This window comes from Vicia villosa, linkage group LG4 (assembly GCF_029867415.1).
Source record: "Vicia villosa cultivar HV-30 ecotype Madison, WI linkage group LG4, Vvil1.0, whole genome shotgun sequence".
Classification (NCBI taxonomy): domain Eukaryota; kingdom Viridiplantae; phylum Streptophyta; class Magnoliopsida; order Fabales; family Fabaceae; genus Vicia; species Vicia villosa.
This window is the reverse complement of record NC_081183.1, coordinates 8,273,777-8,295,148: the sequence shown is the minus strand read 5'-3', so window position 1 is coordinate 8,295,148 and position 21,372 is coordinate 8,273,777. Positions and strand designations below refer to the sequence as shown.

Genomic DNA, 21,372 nt, shown 5'->3' with positions numbered 1-21,372 from the left:
TTTTTATATATATTTAAACAAGGTCAATATCAATATGTTTTGTTAAGGGTTAAATAAGTTGGTGGACTTCCTAAATATATAAATTTTCGTTTTTATTCTTTTAAATTTTTTTTCTTAATAATAGTTATCGTAAAGTTTTCTATCCACACGACCTTCCAGCTACCATTTGTTGATTGAGAATGACATGACACACCAGTAACATAATAATACGCGAAGATGTTAACATGATGTGTCCGTGGTAGTATTTTTTTACTCTATCATATTTTTTTCCTAACACTTGTTGTGATTTAATAGTTTTCTAGAATTTTACCCTAGGCGCATCTCTCTTAATATAAATTTTTTTTACTAAACAATTTTAAGTTTTCAATTTACAATGTAAAAATAGCAAAAAAAATAGACAACTTTTTTTTAAAAAAATTTTTTTACACTTGGATTTCCTAAATTCCATAATTGTCGATTAAATTAAGTTTGATATGATGAAAGATGGTTGGCTCAATTTCATCTAAAAAACAACCTTTTAAAAATAGAACTTCCCTCAATTTTATATAACAAACTTTCCACCACAATAAACCACTAGGGGAATAGAGGAAGAACAAAAAAAAAACACCATTTTCTTCCTTTGGTTTTTTTCTTAAAAAAAATTTCTCTTTTCTTCTTTCTCTCAATCATGGCTAAAACTTCCAAGATCTTCCTCTCATTCCTCTTGATAAATTTATCTTCATTTGTCAACCTTTGTTTATGCGACGGAACCAACATGAGCGATCTCGATCAGCTTCTTCCTGGTTTAGGACAATCTGCAGTTTTGCAAAATGCACAATGCATGCAAAAACTGCTTCCATGTCAACCATATTTGAATTCTCCAAACATTCCTCCACCAGCATGTTGTACACCTTTGAAGGAAATGGCAACAACTGGATCTGATTGTCTTTGCAGTGTTCTTAGCAATCCTAAGCTTTTTGTGTCCCTTGAAGTTACTAAGGAACAATTGTTGAAGCTTCCTAAGGCTTGTGGTGTTGATGTTGATGCCTCTAAGTGCAATGCCACCACCCCTGCAGGTAATTCATTTCATGAATTTTTTTTTTTTTATTTGAAAAGTTTGATTCATTTCATTGGCAATAGCCTAGGCAATTCAAGAAGAAGGAAAATAATTTAAATAATGGCAACAAGACAAAAATATGTCTCCCATTGCTAACGGCGAACAACCGTATTTAGAGATGGCAAAAAAACGGTTCCACCCTACCGGGCATTGTTTGTTTTATCTGCAATTTTTGACGGATCGAGTCAAACTCGCACCCTCTATTATTAACGTTTTGCTCAATTTTTCCGCAGACTTTTGCTAACGCAGACATTAACAGGACGAAAAATGACTTTTTATCATTTTTAAATTTATGGGGTGCGGGTCTTGTCAGATGCGCCCTGCCCTGTTTTTTGCCAGCAATTTGTGATAGGCCGAGCCAAATTTTAGGCTTGCACCCTTTATCCTCTATTAAGTTTGCTTCACCTTTTTTGCAGACTTTTATTTGCACAGACATTGACAGAATGGGCACGACTTTTTGTCATTTTTAGATTTAAGGGGTGCATATCCTGCCAAACCCTTCCCGCCCCGTTTTTTTTTTTTTGCGGAAGTTTTTTATGGACCGAGTCAAAATTTTAGGATCACACCCTTTATTATGTTCGTTTCGCCCCATTTTTTGACGGACTTTTGTTGGTGTGAGCATTAACGTGACAAACATGATTTTTTGTCACTTTTAGACTTAGACCCTTCCCGCCCCTTCTTTTTTTTGGTTGGATGAGCCAACATTTTTGTCTCGTCCTCTACTATGTCTGCTCCGCCCTATTTTTTTAGCAGATTTTGCGGGACGGACATACATGTTTGCCACCTGCCGTCTAATATACCTAATTTGTTTGATTGAAATTTTGAGTTTTATTTTTGTTATATTGTAAAAATATATTGCATGTGTAATGGTTTATTAATGAGATTTTTAAAAAAGTTTCTTCATTGTATCTGTGTATTCTTGAATGTTTGTTGTGTTGTCTTGGAGTTTTTTAATGGTTTATTAATGAGATTTTTTAAAAGTTTCTTCATTGTATCTTTGTATTCTTTGAATGTTTGTTGTGTTGTCTTGGAATTTCATATGTATTAGATGAAATCTATTTTATCAGTGTTCTTAAATCCTATCTCTGTCCTTAATTTTTCAATTGCATTGCTTTGAAGGTATAGTTCTAACTTTCAACTTGTTTTTGTTTCTTTCACAGCAGAAGGAACCACACCAGCAACATCAGCATCATCAACATCAACCTCAACATCAGAAGGTAAATCATCAGACATACATACTTAGGTCTATAAATTAGAAAACTTTTTTAACCTTCGAAAGTTAGAATTTTATTCAACAAAATTTGGACTAGAGTCATTTCTTAAGAATTCGCAATCGTTGGATGAAAATCAGATAACACGTATTATAATTCTGCCAAATCGATCGTAAGATGCTTATAAATATAAATTCGATTAATACTGTATTTTTTGCTTCCAGATGAAGCAGCAGCCGAAGAGGGTTCTGAAGCCACCACAAGCGCAACAAAAATGATTACTCCATATGGAATCACTTATTTTGGTGTATCTGGCTTTGTTACATTGTTGACTGCTCTAGTATTTTCTGCATACTAAGAAGAAAAAAACATGTCTTATGTATGAGTTTGTTCACTGTTAAAATTTCTCTCTGTCATGACTAAAAAAGGAGTTAAGAATATGAATTTAGAACTTATCAAATAGTTGTGTAAAAAAATATCTATCAAATAGTGCAACATGCATTTTTAATTTTTAATGTTGCAGTGGTAGTGTGATCCAATGCCATTAACTGATGATGGATCAAATACAATTTTTATTACTTCTTTTTTTTGGGTTTTGGATGATCTTTCATTCTTAAGTCTGTACATACTCATTCTGTTAACTTCTGACCTCTATATGAGTTGATTGGTGATTTATTAATATGTTATTATTCTAATTTTCAACATTCATTACTGTTGAACTAAGAGAAGTAGGTAAGAAAATAAGGAAGAAAATTTTGAAAAAAACTATACTATCTCATTGTTAGAATAAACATTTATTTACAGCTTATAGCACAACTACTTATCATAATAAGCGGTTACGCGGTTATGTATAAGCGGTTTTTATATTAAAAGATCAAACAAAGTTAAAAATAAACCAAAACAAACCTCATTGCTACCTCTAATACAACATCCATTTTACAGAATAGTATTAACTTTATCAAATTAAAAAAATTGATCAAGAGATAATAAATATCCACATATTTATTACCTTGCATCAAAATTTTTAAACATTATTTTGTTCAACAAATATCACTTCACTTTCATTCTACAAGTGTTTCTGAGGTGAGAAGTAACCTTCTGAGAAAACTTCATTTGAATATCACAAGTTGCTTGAAAATGATCCTAGGCAATTGAGACTGGGAGATTGAGAAGTCAATACTCCAAAGAGATTGTTATATAACTTATATCATATGCTAAATGAAGGTGTTATGTGTCTGCAAAATTCAACAGTAACAAATTTGCTACCTCCTCTTATTTTTCTGTCTTAGCCTCTTGAAAGCCATAAATGTAACTGCTGCGGAAAGAGAGTACCTGTCCCAGAAACCGAAAAATACAATGAACATTACATATTTTATTTTGGGTTAAAATATTTTTTCTCTACGAAATAAATTTTAATCAGACAAAAATGTGCAATATTTAATATGCAAGAGAACAGAGAGTTGCACACCATGTCAATATGTAGTTTAGGTGATCCTGAGGCATCACTGAACTTCGAATCAAGGTATTGACATCCTTAGGAAGGGGATAAGGATTACTTGGATTGACATTCTCATTAACATCTTCAACATAGATAGTATTTTCTGGAAGGCCGCACTCTCGGGCAATGCTAGGAACATCAATATAGAACCACTGGGAAGACTCGGGATCGTTTGCAGGAACAAATATGCTTGGTTTCTCACTTCCGCGAACTACCCCAACCACTTCGTTAGGTGTTACAGATGGGACCTGATCCTGAAAATGAGCAATGTTTAAAAAAAAATGTTCTAAAACCGAATTGGATGGTTCAATCAGTTGAGCCGTGAATCAACATTGTCTTTGGTTCTATTATTTGAGCGGTTCAACTACGGTTACCTTCCAGTTCAAGCGATTTAAAGCAGTTGAAACCGTAACTCGGAGGTCTAGCTGTTTTGACGCTCGGGTTTGGATATTAAAACATTGAACATTGGAAATAAGTTTGAAACTACAATTTTCTGTGTTAAACAAGAAATGATATTGCGGGAATATGACAAGAGGTAGAGACAACCTCAACCTCGCTGCTAACAGGCTCTTTAGACCAGAATCTCCACCAAGATCTGGTTCCATCGGAGTGTGAAGGGGAAGGAAGTGGATCTGCAAACTGCTCATCGTGTGAAGCCTCTAAAAACTTTTCTTTCCAACTGCGGGGAACCCATCCTCGGTTAACTAGAATTGGAGAACTCACGCTGCAAGAAGCAATGAAACATACATATTGAGCTACAAGAAGTGATTAGTCTTTACTCCTTAATGAAAAGGATATGCTTAAAGTTCATTCAAGACAAATGAAGATTGGTACTATGCGGGGTCAAAACAATAAACATCCGAAAGTTGGTATATAATGTTTTCAAGCTTAAGAGTATACATGAACTCATGAAATCTCCGCAAGTCGAGTTAAAGTTACAGTTTGAAACATCCATCATAGTATGCAACATAATATGTAGACCAGACCAGAGCATATCCCCGTAAACTCGACTCACGTGTTTAAAACATTCATCATATGCAAAGTGTAAAATATTAAAATTTCTAATGACTTGATGCATATGCATTACGTTCATTTAAACTCTTAATCATTAAAACTTACCTGTCAGGATAATTATGAACTGGCATAAGAGGTGTTATAACAAAGTAACCATTTTCAGTAACTCCTGAAATGCTTCTTGAACGTGGCCCCACATAGATTGATTTTTTATCATCAAAAACTCCTTTGCACACCACCTTTCTAAATTCCAGAGAATCTAATTCCTCACTCGACGGATAAGCACCGCTGAATTTCAATGGTTCCATTTGCAACCTCTTCCCTCGATACTCCAGCATTTTAATCTATAACATTGTAAGATGGAAAAAATTATCAATGACTCTGCATAGTCAATGCCTAAATTTGGAATCTAAAAAATCCACATAAAATAAACTCAATCGATCCTCAAGACATGTTTCATCAAAATTGGTTGAACGTGAGTTGAATCAACACCTGCAACCTAGAATCTCTTCAGTTCAATACATGTTACCAAATAGTAAATTCAACAAATCAAAAGCAAAATGCTTAAATATTGCTATGCCTTAATGCATCGAGCTTATGGAACTTATCTAGATCACTAACATCAATGGACCAATGCCACTCAATCTTTGACAGGCACAAATATCAAAGGATTAATCACCACACTCAACATCACAACACATTACATTTTAACACCATCACACACCAAGCATGTAAACTAAATCATTTTCTTGATCCTGACTACAAACACAAAGCACAATTTTTACTCTAATTCACATGCTGAAACTCTATTGCAAAGAACAGTATAATAAATATATTTATTAGGATGATGACACTTTTAAAATTTTTCCACTAAATCCAATTGAATGGAGTCAGAAATATTGCCGTTGCTATGGCCAGTGTCTAAGTGAATGTGAATCAAAGCTATCAAATGAAGATCGTCGAGTTCAATTCTAACTTCGTCAATATAGATTCATAACAAAAACTAAAAATGAGAGATGTCCAGATCTACTAAGTGGCAGTATCATCAATCACATATCATAGAAAATAACGGTTTGTTCAATTATTGTTCGCTACAATACTCTAATACTGCTTTAGCTTCGTTCTAACAACACTTTGTTCTAAATCGTTTCATTTAGAATAATAGCGGTTTGTCCAAACTCTACTGTGTTATAGGAGAGTTTGGACGAACCGTTGTTATTGTAATGAATTGAATTGAATGGAATGGAAAAATGAAGCACACACCTTTTCTTCTCTTCTAACAATTTGCCAACTTCCAAGACCAAATGCGATTGCTCCAGGTAGATACAGCCACCACTTTGAAGCTTTTCCTATCATAAATCCAAAAATCAAAAATCAATTATTCAAAAAAAATGAACTTTTAGGTAGAGGGAACAACATTGAATGAGTGCATACCATTTGAATCAGAGGGAGAAGGGTCGGAAACAGATACGGGTGAAATTGCTACATCGGAGCTGAACGACCTGGCTGTGAAGATGTGATTGGAATTTGCGCCACCGCGGGTGAGGGTGGCGATACGGCGGAGCTCCGCGAGGGTTCTCGCGGCGGAAGTCGACGATGGCATTGGGAGAATGGAACAACGAGAAGTGAAGAATCGCTGAGAGAGGGTTTATGGGAATGAAACCTGCTGTGTGCGAGAGCACCTTTAGCTTCGGTGAACCTGCGGTAGGAAAAAAAAAAGTAATTATTTTAATTTTTTTTAAATGATTTCCAATTGAATAATGTCTCCCTCCATTCACATGTCATGTTAGATGAATTGAAATTTGTCCATTTTGGCAATACAATTGTATAAAGTTTTTTTTATTGAAATAAAATTAAAAAATTATACTTAAAGAACATTAACAAATTAATTAACAATGGTGTCATTAAATCAACTCAATTGATAATTGTGCAAGAATATTAGATACAATGAACAAATTCGAATCAGCGATATCTCATTTGTTCACTTTTAGGGTGTGTTTGGTTCAAATGAGGGGGAGGGGAGGGGAGAGATTTTAATGGAGGGGAGAGAAGGGGAGGGGAGGTGAGGGGATTTTTTTAATCAGAGGAGTGTTTGGTTCAAACGAGGGGAGGGGGAGGGGAGGAATTTTAATTAAAAATATGTTTGGTTCAAGAGGGGAGAGAGGGGTTTTATTAATAATTTACATTTTTATCCTTATTATCTTATATAAGTGATACAATATGATATTCAAATGTGAAAAATCTATACATATTTTTTTGTTAGTAAAATTTCTAATATTGAGTGACTAAAAAGTTATAATTTACTACATAACGTTAAAAAATTAAGTTCACTTACTTCGAATAAAATGTTCAAAAATAAATTAAACTATATGTTGATAACAACTTTGAAATCGTAATGAATTATTTAACACATAAAATAATTTATTATTAAATATAAATGGTTTAAATATTTTAATAAAATAAATAAATAAATTAAAATGAGAAATTTAAAATTTGATATAAAAGAAAATATGATAGGACACATAACATTAGAAAAAAAAATATAAATAAACATATAAGAGTTATAAAAAAAATCAAAAAGTAAAATGATTTTGATTTATGATAAGGACAAAAATTTCAAAATAATTTGAAGGTGGAGAATAATTATAATAAGTTAATAGAAGCAATCGAGAAAAATCACACAGAAGAGATCAATAATACAAAAGAAAATGAATAATTTTAAAATATTAAAATTAAACTGAGGATATTATAGTAATTAACATAATTTTTAAAATATTAAAATTGAGATTCCCTCCCCTCCCCTCCAAATCCCTCCGATTTGGAGGAACGCAAAAAGTGTGTTTTGGAGGGGTTTTGCTCCCCTCCCCTTCCCTCCCCTCCCCTCATATAATTTGAACCAAACACATTTAATTAAAAATATTCCCTCCCCTCCCCTCCCCTCCATCTACCCCGAACCAAACACACCCTTAAAGTGTAGATTCCTGCCACTAAACTACTTGACAAAAAAAAACAATACGAATGAAAGAAATCTAGATTTAATTATTACAACAATCCAATTAAAGAAGGATGGGGTGTTAAAAACTCTATCGGATCAAACTCATCATTGTAACTAATATTTACATTGGCAATTTGCACAACGATTATCGATAAATATATTTGATCTCACACTTTTAATTTGTTTGATCCATTAGAGATAGTGCTTCAAGAAGATATGGAAACAAATGCAGATTATGAGTCTTATGAGTGATGATCACATTAACTACAATAAGAGAATTTATCTTGACGACCAATGAAAAGAAACTCAAACAATTTGTCATTTTCAAATCATGGACTAGTCCTTAGAGCTCGACTGAAATAAAGACTGATTGATCAATATTACAAGAAAAATACTAATATCAATTGCCTTAAAATCTCTAATGATATCTCCACAAGCTAAAAGTCTTGTACTACTGTAATATAAGACATCGATATTGAGCTTAAAAATTGGTAAGAGGGGACTTTTATTTCACATTGATTTTATGCTTCCTTTGTTTTACATAAGAGAATGAATGAGTGAAAAGATGGTGAAGAATAAAATATAGGTACTTTGAAAGATTACTAAACAAAATATTTAGGATGAAGGAAAGCCCTTGAAAAAAATATTTAGGTTAGTTTCACAACTTAGTATCGACTAGAGACAATTAAAGATTAAAATTCAATCACTACAATAATCTGAGACTAAAAAAATAACTTTAGTTATCGCCTTTCGTAGTAATACTTATCCCACAAATGCTTAACTACATCATGTCTATGTATGTACTTTAACATAGGTCAATCAAATTTTGAGATCTATCCCTACATATCTATATTCCTGATATATAAGTAGCTTATCTCAAGTATTTCATTGAAAAACAACTCCTCAATCAAAGTTTAACTCATTGTAAGTTAGGGATGTTGTTTCAGATGAGTAATATGTCATCCACATGTAACACCAGAAATACAACTATGCTTTCACTAAACTACTCGTAAACACAAGGTCCATATTCATTTTTATCGAATCCAAATTATCTTACATTCTCATCAAAATGAAGGTTCCAACTTCTAAAAGCTTGCTTCAATCCATAGATTGATACCTACAACTTGCATACCTTTTTGGCATGGTTCGAATTGTCAAAACCTCATATTATATCATGTACACATCCTAAGGAAATTTCCAACGAGTATTCTTAACATCTGTTGGAGAGTCTGAGGAGCGAGGCCCGAAAGTGTCAATGGGGTAAATGTTTGGGGATCCAAGAGACCTTGATGCCACATGTCCACCCAAAAACCTTAAGACAATGGGAGTATGAGTCACCTTTTTATAAACCCAACATTTTCTTCATTCCTAGTCGATGTGGGACTTTAACACTTTAACACTTGAAACTTAACAATCTCCCCTACATATGTGGGTCACTCACACCACTAGCCTTGATCCACACTAGAATCCACTTTCGCTCTTTCACCCAGCCAACCAAAATTTTGGTACCACTTATTAGGATGTCCGGAAAACAAGACACATAAGTGTCAATGGGCCAAACATTAAGTATGTACATTATCATCCATGTTTATCTTTTTTTAAAGATCCACTTGCATCCTATGTGATTAACTATAGTAAAATTCATAATTCACTAATGTACAATAAAATTCATTTTATATTCTATAGCCTTGATTCCTTCTTAGATTCAACTATAGTAAATCACTTATCATCATCTTATAAAAAATACATCTTAATAAATAGTAATTCTTACAAGTGTTTTAAGGGCACATGTTAAAAAATCTATAAATAAAAAATTTGCGTTAAAAAAAAATTCTTTTTTTTTTAATAATAGCAATACACAATTAAAAAAACATTTATATATATAATTGTTAACTTGTGCCTAACACACACTTAGCATTATCCTTAATAGCACATTTTACTTTAATAATTAATTAAGATCCTAACAATCTTAATTCAAAATTCTTTAAAAAAAAAACCCGGCGCTGCGGCCTTGTATCAGAAACAAGTCGAACTGAACACAATCGGCGGTAAAAACTAAAATCTCGCCACAAAACGCGGCGGAGTTGGTCATAGTGGCGGAGCTTTGTGTAGACAGGAGCGACTCCCTCCTCAGTGCTTTACCCTCTCCGACTTCGACGCATCTCCTTGCGACAGCGCAGCCGTCGGCCTCCCTGCCCTTCCCTCTCCGGCGCATATCTCTCATCTGTTAGGTAACTTAGGGTTTTCTATTTGTTTTCAGATTTCCCCATTGCTAGATTGTTTTCTGATTTTCTCATGAATTTCTGTTATTGTTGAAGGTTGATTTCTTCTTGTTGTTGTTGAATATTAAATGTTGAATGTTAGGTTAGCTTGATTTTCCATCATCACTATTTCACTCAGCATACTTGTTACCAATGTCTTAGATAACAGTTGCGTTGCAATCGGATAAAGATTTTCCATCATCACTATTTCACTCAGCACTCAGCATATTAAATGTACATGTATTACATTTACATGTACTGTGACACTGGTTGTGGTCATCTGCGTGTGAATTAATCACAATTTGTTTTTATTACAATAAACAATGAATCGGCATCTTCCGATACCGTTTTGTCGCTGCCGTTTTTGCGGTAACGGACTGTTTTTTAAAAGCTTGCTTGTTATATCATCATTGTTAACACAATCTATAGGAAGGCAGCAACCCGTGCATTTGAGAATTAAGGAGAGGATGGATATTGAGGACCTTAAAGTGGACTTTGTGTTGATTCTGGTAAACGGTTGAGTGCAATTGAAACAAAGCTCACGAGCTTTGCATTAAAGAGGGTGAGAGTGACATTAAAGACAAGCTTTTCTTAAAAGTCCTATTGAAGTTGCAAGCATAGCACTAGCAGCATGTAATAGTGTCACTTGTGCACTAGATTCACAACTTTAAGTTTCAAATTCATCCTCTCCCGATCTTCAAAAACTATTGAAAAAAAAGAGAGTAGAAATAAAAAGCAAAGGTTATAGTTGGTTTGGCACAATTAGATGTGAATTTTGTGGTTTTCTTGTTACGGTGGCAGATTTTTCCTTTTATTTAGATATATTAGTGAGTCAGTGACTATGGCTATAGCAATGTATAATTGGCAATAAAAAGAATGGCGGTCTTTTGGGTGTTCTTCAAACAGAAAATTAATTGTATGATTGGCAATTTATAGTTTTTTTTTTAATATAGAAATGTTGTTTGAATCTATGTAGTTTATAAATTATGGTTTTTTTTGGCGGCCTCCTGAAACGGTGAGAAATTCCATCCATAATTTCTTTTTTCTGTTTATTTTTCAGATTTTCCTTCCCTTTTAGGCTTCTTCTATAGTGTGCGAGGATGCAATTCCAGCTAGATTTGCGTGTCCTGGAATTGCGTCGGAGCATAGTACAGCTCTACTCTGCGCTACAAATCCACAATTTCCATTAACAACATACAATGTAGCTCATTTAAATTTTGCTCTCACTGTTTATATGGTAAAACAAGCCAATTCATCTATCTATCAAATCCTTTATTTTTTTCCAGCATGATGCTAAGCTTGTCTCTAGTATCTAATTTGTGATATGTTTGGTTCCATTTTTGGAGATGTCATACATAATTGATTTTAGAGATATAGAATTGATTTTGACATGTTTAAATACTTTCTTACTATAATTGATTTTACCTTCAAAATTGATTCTAACATGAACCTAGGATTTGTAGCTTTTGACTCTTTATCCCCTCAAATTTATTGGTCGATTCACTTTTACATATATGTATCAAAACTTAAACTAACTTTACATTCAATTCACTTTTAGCCGAAATCAATTTTACAAAATCAATTCATTCAAAATCAACTTTTGTCACTGCAAAACCAAACACGAATCTTACAAAAATTAATTTGTTCAAAATTAGATTGTAATGGAAGTAATCTCGACTATTGATGGGAAAATCAACTGTTAATGTTACTTCCATGTCAATAAACAAATAGTGGATTTGTTGGAATATCAACGGTTGGTTTTATAATCATCATTGGAGATTTCTTACTCTACACTCTTAATTAAATTGTTCAATTTAGAGGAGCCAAATGCTATTGACATAAACATGTTCTCTTTTATAATTTTTGAATATTATCTTTGTGATCCACCTAAACATGTTTATTTTCTCTTATTGATTGATTATTCACTTTGCTTGTTTTATGTGCAGATTGTTTATCTGGTTGTTTCAATACAATGAAATGAGAAAAGTAGTCTGAAAAAAGAAGATTGTGAGATAGTGTTTTGAGAAGAAGTGTTGAATGGAATTATCCAAGAAATGCAATCTTCTTCAACTTAGGGGAGAAGGTTGTGATGTTGTGTACTGCTACAACACGGTTAAGGTATGCCTTCCACAAATTTCTGAGGTTCTTTTCTCATTACCCAAAAGAAAATGCAAAAATATTATCATCCTTTAATGGCATTGAGGATGCTGTTACCTTATTCAATCGCTTGATTAATATACAGCCACTTCCATCTGTTGTACAATTCAACATGATTTTAGGGTCTGTAGTGAAGATGAAACATTGCCCTACAGCTATCTCTCTTTTGAAACAAATGGCGTTGAAAGGAGTTACTCCTTCTATAGTCACTTTGAGTATTTGGATCAATTGTTACTGCCATTTGGGTGAGATGGGTTTTGCTTTTTCCGTACTCGGCATAGTTTTTAAGAGGGGATATCAACCCAATAACATAACCTTGACGACGATCATGAAAGGGTTGTGTATTAACGGCGAGGTTAAGAAAGCAATGGACTTTCAAGACAATGTGGCAGCAGAAGGAATTTTGTTGGATGAAGTTAGTTATGGGACCTTGGTCAATGGTTTGTGTAAAATAGGACATACAGTAGATGCCTTTCAGTTGCTGCAAAAGATGGAAGAACAAGTGGTTAAGCCTAACGTAGTAATCTACAACATGATCATCGATAATTTATGCAAAGTCGGGCTTGTAACTGAGGCTCGGGATTTATATTTGAAGATTCTTGTCCTGGGAATAAATCCTGATATTTTAACTTACACTTCTCTAATTCGTGGTTTTTGTAGTACGGGTCAATGGGGAGAAGTTAATCTATTGATGTGTGAAATGGTTAATAGAAACATCAAGCCGAATGTTTATACCTTCAATATATTAATTGATGCAATTTGTAAAAAAGGAAAGATGATAGAAGCTCAAGGTATGTTTAATTTGATGATTGAAAGAGGTCAGCAACCAGACATTGTTACATTCAACACTTTAATGAATGGACATTGCTTACATGGTAATATGCTCGAGGCAAGAAAATTATTTGATACAGTTATTGAATGGGGAATTCTGCATGATGTTTGGAGTTATAACATCCTGATTATTGGGTATTGCAAGTGCAAATGGATTGATGAAGCTGTGAGTCTCTTCAATGAAATGCATTGCAAAAATATGGTTCCTAATATTATAACTTACAGTTCTCTTATTGATGGTTTGTGCAAATCTGGAAGATTCTCTTATGCGTGGGAACTTTTTAGTACAATCAATGATGACGGTCCACTACCTAATGTCATCACTTACAATATCTTGATAGATGCTTTTTGCAAAATCCAAGATATTGACACGGGAATTGCCTTATTTGACCTAATGTTCAAAAGGGGATTGACTCCTAATGTTTCGACTTATAACATCTTGATTAATGGGTATTGTAAGAGTAAGAGGATTGATGAAGCCATGAACCTCCTGAATGAAACGCATAGCAAACATTTGGTTCCTGATTCTGTAACTTATAATTCTCTTATTAATGGCTTATGTAAATCTGGGAGACTCTCCGATGCATGGGAGCTTTTCAAATTGATGCATGTTGGTGGACCACCGGTTGATGTTGTTACTTACAATACATTATTAGATGCTTTTTGCAAAATACAACATGTAGCCTAGGATACTGCATTATTCAACCTAATGTTGGAAAGAGGATTTACTTCTTAAGTTTATAATCATGGCCTATTCTTTAATTGATGGTTTATACAGAGGTTAAAGAGCGACAATTTCATATAAGATTGTTCAGCATCTTTTGATTTGTCTGATAAACATCACATATGACACCATAACCAATGTCCTTTCCTAAGTTAGAGGTCGAGGAACTGCATCAAGAAATGATTGCTGGAGGTCTGTACAAATGGTAAAACCTAGTGAGATACTTTGGTTTATAAACTTTATGCAGAGGTCAAAGATCGATGATTGCATAAGAGATTGTTCTGCATCTTTTGATTTGTCTGATAAACATCACATAGAACACCATAACCAGCGGACTTTCTTAAGGTAGAGGTAAAGGAACTGCATCAAGAAATGATTGCTGAAGATGTGTACAAATGGTATAACCTAATTAGATACTTTTGCTGCATCCAAATTTATGCTTATGACAGTATGTCTAAATGGTTAGCGATGTAAGTTCCTTAGAAATAATTTGTATAGTGTGTGTGTGCTTGTATAGTATGTGTGTACTTTAAAGATTTATAGTATGTGTGCTCTTTTTTACAATTAGTAATTTTTCTATTTAATACTACTTTGTCTAACATTTTAGATTTCAAAATTGTTTAGTTTAAAAAATATAGATTAATATTTTTATGATGTTTGTTTTCTCTTGAACAATACAAAAAAAAAGTTATTATCAATAGCATTGACACCAATAATTATTTTATAAAAAAATTATATTATTTGAACTCACTCTAGAGATTACTCGGTCAAATTCTAACTAACATCATCTCATTTGATTTTGGATTTAAGATACTTAAATATAGCAACATATATGTAAATTTGTATTTGATATTTTTCTTCCTTAAGAAACAAGTAAACTACAAATTTGACACAATGAAGTTTGAAAAGATTTAACTACTAAATCAAACTCAAACAAGAAAGTGCTTAGAGTAATATATTACTTGGATTGTAAGCAATTCCAATATTTTATTTGCAAACTACTAACTTGGACATTGATTGTGTTCAATAGTAAGAAATCTGTTTCTAATTATCATTTCATCACCTTTGCTAATTATTGTTTCACTATTCATTCTCTTTTTGCGCAAATGAAGCATATGATTAAGACCAATTAGGTCATAAAAGTTTGTTGTTGATAAGATCCTAATTATAATATTTTATTGAGTTTTTTTTTTCTTCTCCTTTTTATAAGATCCTCTTCAACGTTTAAAGTGTATTAATTATTTTTTTTCTTTTGAATACACCTTAATTATATGACATTTTTTCTGCAATTAATAATAAATACACATGTATGAAAATGAATTATCTTCCTTAAAGATAATTTTGTAAAATTGTACAAATAGTCCATAAATTTAATACTCTAACCAACCTTCTTAATTAGCGTAAGTTTATCTACGGGGTCTTATATTCAGGAACGAGAGTAGTATCACTTATAAGTGTGCTTTTCTATTTTGCTTATTCCCTTTAATTTAATAGTTTTCAGATTTATACATCATGTCCCAAATTTTAAGTCACTTTGTCAAAAATATTTGTTCTAAATTATAAGTCACTTTACAATTCTAATACATCATTAATGACTTTTTACCTAATATATCCTCTACTATTTATATTTTTTTCAATTATTTTAATTTATCTTTCCAATATAATTATTGAAGAGTATTTTTGTAAAATCATATATCATTTTACTTTTCTATAAAGTTATATTTATATTTTTTAATTCTTAATTCGTGTGTGTTAAAGTATGTCTTAAAACCTTTGTTGATGAAGAGAAAGAAAACATGTTTTGAGATTGTCAGAAATTAGAAAGTCAAAAAGTAGTTTGGTCTAAGCGGTTCACGGGTATCGAACTCTGTCAGTTTGATTCATTGATCCATTCATTAATGTTAGAATATTTTATATTAATTTAAAGATCATAAAAATTAGTATAAAAAATATTATAAAATATTTATAATATTCTAAAAGATATTATAAGATATATATTTATAATAGTCTAAGAGATATTATAAGATATGTATAATATTTGAGAGATATTATAAGATTATAATAATATCTTTTATTCTAACAATTAAGGAGATATATTTTAGGATTTGTTATGCATTTGTTCGATTTTGGCTATTATAAATACGTATCTCTTCTATTATTATAATGTGACAATTTTAGAACTTTAGAGAAAAGGGGAGAAATAAGTGTTTTGGAAATTCCAAGGGAAAACTTAGAAAGACAACAATTTTTGGGAAACCTTTGGAGTTATCTAAAGGGAATGAGAAATACTTCTAAACGCTCTGGGTTTGAGTGATTCTTATATTGAGAGTTGGAGAGGTTGAGAAACAACGAGGTAGAAAATAGGGTTTGTTCTTTGGGAACTGCGGAGACTATTTTCATGTAACTCATATGTAATCTCTTGTAACAACTTTCTGAGTATAGTGAATTGGAGAGTTGGTCTCTCCCCCAGAATAGATCTTTTGATCGAACTAGATAAACAAACCTTCGTCTTTTTCTTGCCTTATTCTATTATATTATTTGTGTACAGACTATTATTGCTGTAGACCATTTATTTTGGTTGCTACTATTCTTTTCCTCATAAACTGATATTGAATTTTCTCGTAATTAACAACAAAATTCACAACAAGTGGTATGGTGACCGTGGAACAAAGAGATATTGTTGACAAGTGAACATCTTGGTTAGTAGATGGGAGGTCGAGAAATTTTCCGATAACAACGACTTCAGGTTGTGAAAAATTAAGATGCAAGCATACCACTTCAGGTTGTTGACAATTTTAATTCATGATAAGTGTATCGATGCTTTGAAGAGTGAGTTGTAACGCCCGTATAATTTTAATATTAATTTAATCGGAATATTGAATTAATAATTAGAATTATTAAGGATTTTGTGAAAATAATGAATAAATAATGGTTTTGGCATTTGGGCCATATGAGGAAATAGTAAAAGAAGGAGGGGTGATTTAATAATCCTTTTTACTAATTTTATCATTTGTTTTCATAAAACGTTTGGTTTTGGGGAAAACAAAGAAAGAACGTGAAAGAACAGAAGTCTGAAGAACGAGGAACGTGAAGGAGAACGGTAGAGGGAGAGACCAAGAATCAAGAAATTTGTCTAAGGTAAGGGGGGACTTGTCTGATTATCATCTATTATCGGGTTAGGGGTTGATAATTCTGAATAGATGTAGCATTCGGGTCAATTGAGTCATATGATAGGTTTAGGGATTGAGACAAATAGTATGATGTTTGATCCCTATATTTGAATCCATGATATCTATGTTGTTATGGTCTCAATTGATGCGTGATTGATGTATTATGAGGTGTTTTTCGTGTTGTTTGTGCATTCTATTTCCCTAGGTTCGTACTGGTATGAATTGGGTGAGTTTGGAATGTGTAGAATGATGTTTTCTGCAGGTTGGGGTTTCTGAAATTATCGGTTCGCGCCGCGTACATAGGGTGCGCCGCGAACAGTTGGACAGAATGCCAGGAATTTGTGATACGCACAGGTCGCGCCGCGTACCCGTGTTGGCGCCGCGAAGGCCTAACTTTTTCCTCGCTTCGCGCCGCGTGTAGATGTTTGCGCCGCGAATAGCTTGGCAGAGAGCCAAGGATTTTTTTGGGACGCTCAGTTCGCGCCGCGAACTGAGATGGCGCCGCGTGCTGTTGATTGTTGTGAGATATTTGAAAAGTTCAAAGATGCATAACTTTTTAACCGTTGGTCCGTTTAATGTGCCGTTTTGAGCTAAACGAACCTTATAGAATAATCTATATGATGATGATTGATTGATCTTAGAATGATGAGAATACATGTATGCTATTTCTTATTGATGATGATGATTGGTGCAAATACGTGTATGTTTTCTATATGATGATGATAGAATTGTGATTGAATGATGTTAATATATATATGAACATACTTGATGATGATGATGATATTGATGATGATGATGGTGATGATGGTATAAGTATGTTATATATGTTGCATTCATTCATATTCATTGACGATACTGTATCCATAAGGGTGTGTTGGATCAGTAAAGGGCATGATTCCCATTGTGTGGAATCTGTGCTGGCAGGGCCGTATCTGGATGATGTTGGATCGGTCATGGGTTATTCCCATTGGATGATGTTGGTACCACATGCATAGTGTCAGTTCATTCATATGCATAATTTATAACATGATTGGATGTATTCCAATGTTGTAAATGTTGATGATGTGTTGGTTGTTGCTTGACTTGTTTTGAATGTCTGTTTATGAAACAATTGGGTGAATGATGCAACTGTGACGTGTTATTGCTTTATAACCTTATAACATTTGTTAATTATGACGAGACTCACCCTTACATGTTGTCATTTTCAGATTGAGGATAGCGGCTGTTCGACTCGGTGAGGATTAGCTCATGAGTCAGTGTTTTTAGTTAGCGTCAGGTGTCATGCTCTGATAGTTGTAACACTGGGAACGCTTGTTTTGGAGTTTTGATTGTAACTCTATATTTATTTGTTTTGGTTGAAGTCTGATACATTAGTGATATAATGTTGACTTAATGAAGTATTTCCGCTGTGTAAAACATGAATTTGATTAATGAGTTATGATCTCAGGTGTTTCAGTGAATGCATGACTTATACTGACGTGTGCTTTTTATTTTATTTTTGTGAATTGTGATACCTCTCTACATGTTACTCTGATTTAATAATTGTTTATTTGCCGCGGGTTATTAGAGGGGTGTTACATGAATCATTGATACCTGCAGGGCTTACACAGGTACAGAAGACCGAGATGCTGGATAAGGCCATGAGAGCCATTATCTTGTGCCTCGGAGATAAAATTCTAAGAGAAGTCTCCAGGGGGCAAACTGCGGTTGTTATATGGGCAAAACTTGAATCATTGTATATGACAAAGTCTTTGGCTCATAGGTTATATCTGAAACAACAACTCTATTCATTCTGAATGATGAAGAACAAATCCATAGTTGAGCAACTTACAAAATTTCACAAGATTATCGATGATCTTAAAAATATTGAAGTTAAGATTGATGATGAGGACGAGAATTTGCTCTTGTTGAGTTCATTTCCCAGATCCTTTGAGCACTTTAAGGATGTCCTTCTTTATGGTAAGGAAGGTATCATTACTTTGGATGAAGTCTAGACGGCGGTGAAATCCAAAGAAATTTCAAAGTCAAAAGATTTGAAGATTGAAGATAGTGGTGAAGGCTTAAATGTGTCAAGAGGGATGATTGTGGTTATGATTGGTTCAGTGATAGGTTCAAAAATATTTGTGATTATGAGGAAAAAATGTAAGATGCTAGAAAGAAGGATGTTTGGGTGGAGAAGAAAATGGAGAAATGTGGTTGATAGAGAGATTATCTAGGTAAAGTAAAGAATGTGATGGTGGTAATTTTTCCTAGAGTTTTGAGAAAATAGATTTTATGGGTAGGTTGAAGTCAGGTTTTTATGATAAGATGAAGAAAGTGTTTATGGGTAGGAATGAAGAAATATTGTTTTGGGTAGGATGAAGAACATGTTTTTGGGGTAGGGTGAATAAAGTGTTTTCTGGGGAGAAGGGATGAAGAATTGTTTGGGTAGGATGAAGAAAAGGAAATGATGAAAAAAGAAACACGATTGAGAGAGAGAGAGAGAGAGAGAGAGAGAGAGAGAGAGAGAGAGAGAGAGAGAGAGAGAGAGAGAGAGAGAGAGAGAGAGAGAGAAACTTTGCTTGATTGGAATAGTAAATGAGTGGATGATGATGGTGATATTCAATGAAAAAGGGAAAAATTGAGATGAATATGATGGTGAGGGTAATTTATTCTGGAACAAAGAGAGAGTTTGGTTGATGAAGAGAGAGAAAAAGAAAATTGGCAAATAAAGAAATAATCTTTGATTGCATGTTGATAATAACGAAGATATAAGGTGAATCTGGGGAAGCCAGTGAGATGAAAATACATGTGAATTGAGTGGCAACGAATATTGAAGGTTGATATTGGAAGATGATAGGAGTTTGCCAAAAATCTTGATGAAAAAATGGTACTGAGACATGTGTAGGATGATGCATATATCAGAAAAAAGTAAAGGCAAATTTGGTGATAGTAGTAAGTGGTCTGGTGAAATATGAGATTAGTGGAATACTCTATAGAAAGGAGAGAAAATATCAAAGATGTTATCTCTGATACCATGACAAGAGTTATCCACTGGACATGAAAAAAGGCATTAAAATTGCAGAGATAGAAAAAAAATGGAAGGTGAATAATATTGAAAATTCAACTTATCATTATCCAAATTAATACAGGTAATTTATACAAGTTAAAATATAACTAATAACCACAAATATAGTGGTAGTTAGGGTAATTAAAATAATAATCTAACAATGCCCTAAAAAGAGAAATAATAAAGCTATTATGATTTAACAAATATGTTCTTCAATCTATTTCCAGTTATGCTTTGAACATCTTCTTAGTTCCTTTTGCTTTTTTGGTAGGGCTCCCAAGAAGAGCAGTCTCAAGGAATCAAAAGTTCTCATAAATAGCTATCAATGTCAAGTTAAAAAACGATGGTGAGTTTTTAAAATATGGATGCTTTCAATTCAGTCATACTTGCAAACACAAGGATGGAACTTATGTCTCATCCAAACGTCATGATATCTCAAATCTTTAAAGCTCAATAGTACTTTGAAAGTTTCTATGAAAATCAACATTGGATGTAAATCGAATTTTCTTATGTTAGGGCATTTTCAATTTACTAGCTTTATTGAAGAAAGATTTAAAATTGAGGATTCGGGATAGACAAACCATTTGTTTATAGAAAGAACCTTTGTTTAAGAAATGAGGATAGACTTTATCAGGAAAAAAAGGATGCGAGGGTAGAGACGACTCTACCCGCGATGAGTAAAACAATAGATTTTTGAGTTACTGATATGTATATATTTATAGTCTTAACCCATATGCTAGGGATGTCAATTTTTTGCCTATAATTATTACCGCGTGCAGCCTGACTCTGATAGATTAGAGTGAATGTTGGATTACTTATCTCTTTAATATATGAATCATGGTCAACTAGAGAAGTTTGGAACTATTCAATTATCATAAAGATAATATTATTAATTTATGTATGAAAAATCTACCATAAAAACTATCTACTTATTGCAACATATGATTAAGCAATATCAAATTGATATTGAAACTTATATTAAATAGAAAAGATAAAATAGAGTGTCTATAAATATATTTTAAAACATACTAGAAAGGAGAGGTTAAGATTGTCTATTAGTGTAAAACTATCTAATATCTTTTCCCTAACAATAAAATTGCTCAATAATTCATCTCTAAATTTTTATATTTTTAGTTAGTTTTAGATTTACTTATTCAGATGTCGGCACTAAACAAATACAAAAATTAATGAGAATATTGAAGACAAATGGCATCCAAAAAATGCAAGAAGACAATATTGAGTTTCATTCATTATTTTAGGCCATGGATTGGTGTCTAAGATTTTCCATCAAGCCTATCATTGTCATGTTGAATTGAGATGCATTAGTGTTATACTATAATCTTTGATTAGTCTTATTAACATGAGA

The 21,372-nt window shown here is 32.9% G+C and overlaps 3 protein-coding genes across 12 annotated transcripts; 2 read left to right on the top strand and 1 right to left on the bottom strand.

The window, feature by feature from the left end:
* Nucleotides 1-571: 571 nt before the first annotated feature.
* On the top strand, nucleotides 572-2,890 carry LOC131594433 (non-specific lipid transfer protein GPI-anchored 9-like). Of its 2 annotated transcripts, none has more exons than XM_058866563.1 (3): nucleotides 572-1,055; nucleotides 2,260-2,313; nucleotides 2,532-2,890. In XM_058866563.1, exons 1-3 carry the CDS (start codon nucleotides 668-670, stop codon nucleotides 2,663-2,665), a joined length of 576 nt encoding a protein of 191 aa, XP_058722546.1. In that variant the 5' UTR covers nucleotides 572-667; the 3' UTR covers nucleotides 2,666-2,890. The 2 variants fall into 2 exon arrangements, with proteins under 2 accessions (XP_058722546.1, XP_058722545.1); XM_058866562.1 differs by having other exon boundaries at nucleotides 2,257-2,313.
* A 215-nt stretch (nucleotides 2,891-3,105) lies between these two features.
* On the bottom strand, nucleotides 3,106-6,513 carry LOC131594432 (surfeit locus protein 1-like). 4 transcript variants are annotated; one of them, XM_058866559.1, is made up of 7 exons: nucleotides 6,254-6,513; nucleotides 6,083-6,168; nucleotides 4,925-5,163; nucleotides 4,358-4,529; nucleotides 3,776-4,059; nucleotides 3,574-3,639; nucleotides 3,106-3,464 (listed from the first exon to the last, which is right to left on the bottom strand). In XM_058866559.1, exons 1-7 carry the CDS (start codon nucleotides 6,420-6,422, stop codon nucleotides 3,428-3,430), a joined length of 1,053 nt encoding a protein of 350 aa, XP_058722542.1. In that variant the 5' UTR covers nucleotides 6,423-6,513; the 3' UTR covers nucleotides 3,106-3,427. The 4 variants fall into 4 exon arrangements, with proteins under 4 accessions (XP_058722542.1, XP_058722544.1, XP_058722541.1 ...); XM_058866558.1 differs by having other exon boundaries at nucleotides 3,123-3,464; nucleotides 4,352-4,529; nucleotides 6,254-6,511; XM_058866561.1 differs by having other exon boundaries at nucleotides 3,115-3,639; nucleotides 6,254-6,511.
* Nucleotides 6,514-9,782: 3,269 nt separating this feature from the next.
* Nucleotides 9,783-14,546, top strand: LOC131594431 (pentatricopeptide repeat-containing protein At3g22470, mitochondrial-like). Of its 6 annotated transcripts, none has more exons than XM_058866555.1 (4): nucleotides 9,783-10,045; nucleotides 11,136-11,312; nucleotides 12,022-12,193; nucleotides 12,318-14,546. In XM_058866555.1, exons 3-4 carry the CDS (start codon nucleotides 12,113-12,115, stop codon nucleotides 13,749-13,751), a joined length of 1,515 nt encoding a protein of 504 aa, XP_058722538.1. In that variant the 5' UTR covers nucleotides 9,783-10,045; nucleotides 11,136-11,312; nucleotides 12,022-12,112; the 3' UTR covers nucleotides 13,752-14,546. The 6 variants fall into 6 exon arrangements, with proteins under 6 accessions (XP_058722538.1, XP_058722539.1, XP_058722540.1 ...); XM_058866557.1 differs by having other exon boundaries at nucleotides 9,785-10,045; nucleotides 12,355-14,544; XM_058866556.1 differs by lacking the exon at nucleotides 11,136-11,312 and having other exon boundaries at nucleotides 9,784-10,045.
* The last annotated feature ends 6,826 nt before the right edge of the window (nucleotides 14,547-21,372 follow it).